The sequence below is a fragment of the Chanos chanos genome, chromosome 8 (assembly GCF_902362185.1).
Source record: "Chanos chanos chromosome 8, fChaCha1.1, whole genome shotgun sequence".
Classification (NCBI taxonomy): Eukaryota; Metazoa; Chordata; class Actinopteri; order Gonorynchiformes; family Chanidae; genus Chanos; species Chanos chanos.
In genome coordinates, this window is record NC_044502.1 from 23,631,603 (window position 1) to 23,639,222 (window position 7,620).

At 40.7% G+C, this 7,620-nt stretch overlaps 1 protein-coding gene across 1 annotated transcript; it reads left to right on the forward strand.

The window, feature by feature from the left end:
- The first annotated feature begins 4,118 nt into the window (after nucleotides 1–4,118).
- On the forward strand, nucleotides 4,119–6,024 carry c1qb (complement component 1, q subcomponent, B chain). Its single transcript, XM_030782328.1, has 3 exons — nucleotides 4,119–4,261; nucleotides 4,675–4,852; nucleotides 5,078–6,024. Exons 1-3 carry the CDS (start codon nucleotides 4,208–4,210, stop codon nucleotides 5,629–5,631), a joined length of 786 nt encoding a protein of 261 aa, XP_030638188.1. The 5' UTR covers nucleotides 4,119–4,207; the 3' UTR covers nucleotides 5,632–6,024.
- The last annotated feature ends 1,596 nt before the right edge of the window (nucleotides 6,025–7,620 follow it).

Below are 7,620 nucleotides of genomic sequence, written 5' to 3' on the forward strand. Positions count from 1 at the left end.
GGTCTAAAACAGCCACAGCTAGCGTAACGTTGCGGTAGAATGTAATAGGAAAATACCCTCTCTTTCCCCCTTTGGCGGTGCGTCGCCTGATCGCCCAAAGGAACCGCCCCTGGTCGAATCTAAAAACTAATTTGGAAATAGCTGCAAGTAGCCACACTCTTCGCCCACCTTCATTTAGCATTGCCGCCTGCAAAAATCTCCTTATCCGAACAGCTCGCATCACTCTCAGACAGCGGGACGCATTTATGGCATAGTGAAAATACCGAACACGGTTATTTTGGTGCTGACACAATATTAACAAAAAGATTAATAAGAAAACAAATATAATTTGGCTTTCCGTTTTGCCTCCCTTTAGCGTTGTTGCTTAGCGACATTGGTAAACAAAAGCTGCACGTTCCTTATGTGTTGATGATGTAAACGGACCGGGGGGGGGGGGGGGGGGGGGGTTAATCGCACTCGAGTACGGACCAGCAAAAAGGACCAAGTGTGAAAGCAGCCTTAAATAGGTGTACATAGAAAATGTATTTGGGGCAAGGTACCCTGCCACTGTCCCCACCGTGGCTGACCAATCATGGCTTGCCAATCAGGGCTGGCCAATTTCTTGGAGGTGTGTCTTGCCAGAGTCATCTGCTGTATAGAGTGGAACCAATGGCCCACTTGGGGAAACACTGAGTTCTATGAGAAAATTCTATAGGATTTACAAGGAGGAATCCTTGGACCTGGCCATGTGTCTGAGTGACCAGATGTACCTTTTCAGGTCTCTGGAAAGCACTGGCATGGAGCAACAAGTGGTGAATCTTAAAAGATATTACATCTGCAAAAAAAGTTCAGTATAAAGTTACATGTTTGCAAACACACAATGAATGCCATGAAGAACAATTTAGTGCCAAGCATTAACCAAAGAGCACAAGCAAGCTTAACAGGTTAAAGACTTCAGAGGAACACCCTCAGCCTCAAAGCAAAGCTCGAAGTTGAGCTGTCAGGTAACAGATTATAGTGCATATGAAAAGGACATGGACAGGATAAATTTGTAATCACTTACTCCCTATTTGTATACCACACAGATCAAAACTGTTCACACTTTCAAGATTCAAACAGGCTTCCAGGCAAAATCTAGCCATGTTTGCAATCCATCACTTTACCAGAGGGTCAATGTTGCAGTCTCACTCGGCAGTGCCACTGGAAGACATGTTAAGTTTCCAACGTCCCTTTTGTGTTCACTGGAAGAAAACTCACAGGACACCAGTTAGCTTCATCAAGTCTAGTGATGCTCTTTTTGATGAGGGAAGTTCTTTTTATGTCCTTTTCAATCTGCTTCCTCCTTGTCTGACATCACAACAGACAGGCCTGTGAAAGTTCACGTCCAGATTCAGACCAGAAGCGTCATAACAGGTCCAGCTCTTAGCTCATCTTTCTCTCCAGGCATCTGACTCTGACTTTAAGAATGTGGCCTTCACCTTAGGCCACATTCTCCACTCCGACATGCAGTTTTGTGTCAGTGGGTGATTAGAACAGAGGTGCCCTTTGTCCTATCTGGTTCTGGAACTCAAGTCAGAATTAAGTCATTCAAGCCACAGACTCCCTGTCCCTTACACTCCATACTTTTGCTTTCAGAGCAGACATGCTCACCTCGCAATGGCCTCACCAGGTATACGTGCCATACACCCGGACTGAACCAGCAACGCTGAAGTTCTCCTGCATATGGCTGAATTTCCTGGCAATTTAACTCTGCCCCAGCTGGATGTGATGTCCAAGTTGATGAGGGATCTGCCTTGCTTTCTTGCAGGAGAGGGGGACAGGAGAGGAAGACTTGGTAGATTCAGGGGAGCAAGTGTTTGCACTTAAATGGTCTTTCTCACATGAAGCATTTCATATCACTTACCTGCACAGTCACGTCAGCACAACCTGTTTAAATATGGGCCCAGAGAGAGTATGTAATTTGATATTCCTAGAAATGCACCCATAAGACAGCCCCCCCACCCGGCACCCGGAAGAATTTGGATAGTTTATCTACATTCATCCAAGGGTACCAGGAAATGGAGACAAAAACAGCCAGAGTAAAATCCCAGGAAATGCTTAGAGCACCCTCTTGTGTATTCTCATGGTAGTTCAGAAGAACAATGATGAATTGTTATTAGACCTGGCCCATTTATTCTATATATGTTCATGTTTAAAGGCGAAATATTACACTTACTTAAATCTGTAATGCTTATGAATGTGTAAATGTGTAAACATCTCAACATTGTGAGGTGTGGTGGTTTTGTGACCCGTTTTCCACTACTAGTGAATGGTGCTGATAAAAGCTGTACAATCTGACAGCATGCTCATACCAACACACAGACAGGAAATCATATTCTACTCTCTTGTCTGCTGTTTTTGTGTGTCAAGATAAAACAGTGAAGAGTCAGGGTCTTCTATTTCCGTTCTTCAACTTTCATCAATTTTCTTCTATGTGTGATGTCTTTATTTTTCAAACCATTACTGCTTTGAAGATTTGAATTTATGATGTGTACTCATTGAACAATAAGATTCACTTAATGAATGTGGACACTTGAGCTCCATTCCAGTTTTATTCATGTCAGACCCTATAAGCATGTGGTAAGATATTGATACTGATTCTCTGTAGTTATTACTGTTGCTTGTGTGTGTGTGTGTGTGTGTGTGTGTGTGTGTGTTATATCATCATTTCTGTATGTGTTTAGTGTGTAACATCACTGGCACATCTATAACTTAAACCATTTCTGCATAGACTTGACAGAAGACAGTTCAAGTGACATTTGTCTCTCTCTGTGTGCACACTAGTGAATTAACACTGAGAGTGAAATGTTAGAGACAAAGTGAATGAACACTGAGAGTGAAATGTTAAAGACAAAGATGGGACTATTTGGTGAACCATCAAAACAAACGTCATATTTTTGATCGGCTTTGAGTTCCAGTGGATAACTTTGTCTTTGTACACTTGTCACACATGGATATCACGTCAAGTTTTAGGACAGCTCTAGTCACTTTAACCAAGAGAGTGCTTCCCATTGTAAAGAGGAAGAAACCCCTATTAAATGAAATAAGGAAACGGAAGGTTGACTGAACATGTGAAACAAGCATGAATTGCAAAATATCACTCTCTTGTCCTACATTGACATGTGTTTATTGCAGACATGGCTGTAGATCTTTTTTTTAATACTGTGTTTAAATCCTGCTTTTCCTTCCCTGGATGCAGGGTTAGCAAAAAGCTTGTGAGACTAATCATTCTAACAAAGTTGGTGTTAGCACTGTCCCAGCATGGCCAGCTGGGTTTATGATAGCCCTGGCCAATAAAATGCCAGAATGGAAATTTACGCAATCAAGAGCATAAAGTGACAGCACAATAAAACTGGAGAATAGCCTAAGTATACATATTGTGATAAATCTGCAGGAAGAGGACAGCACAAGGAGATATAAGTCAGTTTATGAGATATTTACCAGATGGTCAGCAAACTGATAACAGATTAGTGACTGGGAATAAGTACTGACAGGAAACCAGTGCTACTGTTTTAGACCTTCAACTGGAAACCAGTGCTCTGGCTTTAGACACTGAACTGTTTACTACAGAATTTATGTGTTACCACTGGGCTGCAGATTTATGTGCACTTAGAATGGTGAATGGTTGAATGGTGAACATTTTATGGTTCCTAACATGGAAACTCTGGAGCAATCCTCTAAGGTCCAAATTTTAACCTTTTTCACTGGATGTACATATATACCCATGAATGAGACATATGCCTGTGACAACTTTGCTAAGTTTCTGAAAAATTCTCCTTAATAAAAGTAAATTAAACCATCCCTGTCAATCATAAAATCACTAGTGATTCCAAAATGAGCCCTGCGCTGAAATATGACCACTTAAAGACAGGTCTGTGCATGTGTAAACTCAGGGTCCCAGGAGAAGGAGCAAAAGGCAAGATTTAAGTAGCAGCTCATACTCCTGAATCACAAACAAGGGTCTGGTTCACATAGATTCCTGAGGAATTAAATTAAGGTTATAAAAAGGATATGAAACTTGCAAACACCAGCAAGATGACAAAAAACATAAAACATCTTGAAACCTAGCATAGTACATCCATATTTTGTAATTTCCCTCATTGTGCAACTTCTGCATCGTACATCTGAGAAAAAAAAATCTGAGATCTCTTTCTGAAAGACGAAAAAAGCCTTTGGTGGCCATTCTCTGATGAAAAGCAATACTGTTTCAAACCGGAGTCAGACGAGATTTTCACATACTATGGTAAGATTCATGTTTAGTACACTATCTTGTTTGCAGTTTTTCAGTAAACATTATCTGAGATGTTTATTTGATAAAGTCATGCTCTTATGTTGTGAATCTATTGTTAACAGTGAACAACAACAACAAAAAAAATCACAGTAAATAACTGACAAATCTACCCGGACCAAATTCAGCTAACTTGTCCCAAACAGCTAGAGAGAATAGCTATTATCAGAGCAGTCCCTCAGCAGAGATGCTGCATTCTCTGCAATGGAAATTAGTCACCACACACCATGAATGTGTAACTGTATTAGAATGATTTCAGTGTCAGAATGAGTGCTCCATGTTTGGAATCTCTGTACTTTTCGTTGGCAGTTTATACAGTTAAATGATATCGTTATGATTCCTTTTCATTTCAATCGGGTTCATCTCAGGCTTGTGTCCACTGGTCGGTGAGTACGGTGCTATGTGTGTGTATCCTCCTGTGGAAAGGAACTCTCTCTGCCGCTGACACCTGCAGTGCCTACAGGGGTTACCCTGGTGTGCCAGGAATTCCTGGAGCACATGGAGCCAATGGGAAGGATGGACCAAAGGGACAAAAAGGAGATCCAGGTAAAATAAATAAATGAATAAATAAATCATTACGCCTGCTGAGCACTGCTTAGGCTTTGGTTAAAACATTTTTAATTGCACTCATTTAATTTTCTGGTTTATTTTGAGAAAATTCACACAGGTAAATACCGTTTCTCCATGTGTGGAGTAACTGTGATGTCAGGGGTCTGAGGTTAAATTATGATATGCATTGAGCATTGTTCTCCTCTGTGTATGTGTGTATAGGAGACGGTGCACAAGATCTGAGGGGCCAAAAGGGTGACCGTGGATACCCTGGAAACCCTGGAAGACCAGGTCTAAAGGGAGACCCTGGAATACAGGGCCCACAGGGGTCACAGGGTAAAAAAGGGGAGAAAGGAAGCCTTACAGCTGGCACCCAAAGATCCTTCTTCTCCTACAAGATACCTCACACCAGGGCACTGCCACTTGCATCTGAACCTCTAAATTTTGTGGGGCCATTCCTGATGGATATGCAGCCTGGGCAGGGTGGGGAATCCCTGACCAATGGAAAGTTCGTATGCAAAATAAAGGGCCTGTACTTCTTTACCTTCCATGTTTCTGCTCGCAGTTTTGTTTGCCTCAACATCAAGAAGAAAATGGAAAAAGTGGTTGGTTTCTGTGATTACTCGGACGGTTTTATGCTGACCTCAGGGTCTGTGGTGTTGAGCCTGCAGGATAACGATGAGGTGTCTGTGCAGCCTACCGAGATGAACTCAGTAATCAGTAGACAAGGAGCTGACAGTACTTTTACAGGCTTCCTGCTCTACCCTATGAAGTGATCATTAACACAGCACTCAGCATAAGCAATGGCTTCTTTCCAAAAGGCTAGACCTCAAAAATCCGCATAAAAAACAAGGAAAAAAAAACATTTATAATGAGGGTAATGTCTCTGATAAATGTTTTATAATTTGAGTCTTGTGACATGGCATTTTGAACTTGTAATATGGGCTCTGTTCCTCTCATTTTTGTAATTGCACACATAAAACCATATGCAAAATTAAACACTGCTGTCACAAAACTGCTGTTTATGGGTTAGATGTTTTATGTCACAATTTTGACATGACATATCCTCAGATTTCTCATCACTGAATATGATTTAGTGCATGCATTTCTAATTAATAATGAATAAGCAAAAGATGACTTTCCTGATTAAAAGCATTTGCACAGTTTGAGTGGTTGTGTTGTTTTTGTCACTTTATCAACTTACGTGCAATGTGCGAGGGTTACTTAAGATAACATAGCGTGTGAGTGTGATGATGAACATATCATATTCTCTTAAACAGTTTAGTTACATGATGTCACAATGAATTGCTATTGCAAAAATAATCACGCATTTTGGTGCATGTGTAGGCCAACAAAGCAAGAAACTTGGTCACTGACATGCTGTGGACACAAATATAGTGACTTTCTCATGAAGCAAGTTTATAAGCACTGTGAATTGCATTTATAGGTCTTGCCTATCAAAAAGATTCATGACCTAGCACAGACCAGGCACACTGTTCTAGGCTTAGTGCTCCTGATGGAACACTCTGCAGTCTATGTGGCAAGACTGCTAGCTTGTTTCTCTGTGTTGTAAACTACAGCAAGACTCATTGTTCTAGAGTTGATTCAATGACATGCCATTCACCAAGGGTGAATGGGGTAACCATGGTGACGGGCATCAACTTAATGCCACGGTTGCTTGCTATCAAGTCACTCTGTTCTAGTAACATTCACAAGTACATTCTGCCAGATAAGGCTTTTAGCTCAAAATTCATTTAATGAGTCATTGAATTCTTTCCCAATTTCTAAGTAGGAGAACAACAGGTGAGTACCAAAACTTTTTTAATTGCATAGTAGCTTTTGTTGTTTGTTCTTAAAAACACAATGATTAGATTTTCTTCACTGTAAACAATATTTGAAATAATGTCTGATACCCCTCTTCTGTTGTCAAATGTGCTGTTTTATTTATGTACAGTAAAACATAAACAACTGAACAAAGGCATGAACAAATACATGTTTTCCAGCAGCCTGTTCCATAGAGACAGCTCTACTTTGTGACTTCATAAAAACAGCAGCTACATTATTCACCCACACCACACAAGCAGTCTGACCCTTTGCTGTTGTAGTTTGAGTCTTTGGCTTTGCAGTGGGCCCGAATTCCTATAGGAGCGGGGTACAAACAAAAACTTACTACACGGCTATTCAGAGAGGGATTGGTGCTCTTAGGACGTCATTCAAATCACAGTGTGACAGTGTGAGACCTGATGTTCCCTCACCTGACAACACCAGAAAACAAACCAGAACTGTTCACACACAGGGATAAACAGATCAGACCATCCAGTCCCAAGTGCCTGAGATATATATATATATATATATATACACACACACACACACACACACACACACTACACATTACACTACTATACTACTCATTCTACACACACACACACACACACACATATATATATATATATATATATATATATATATATATATATATATATATATATATAACTTTCCATTTGTTTTTCTGAAATTATAATGGACCACTTGAGAATGTAAGAGATATTATGAATATTAGAGTAAGAGATGAGGACACAAAAGCAGAGAATCTCCAAACAGCTGGTTCCAGTTCTCCCTAACTCACGGAGCTATCCAGGGTGTTTTCTGTGTCCTGTCCAGAGGTGTCAAAAGACTCTGCCCTCACAGGAGACTTTCCCAAAGAAAGGGGAGCTGCCGGCCGTTGCAGGTGAGACAGTGATTAATGTCTTTCAGATGTTCAGTTT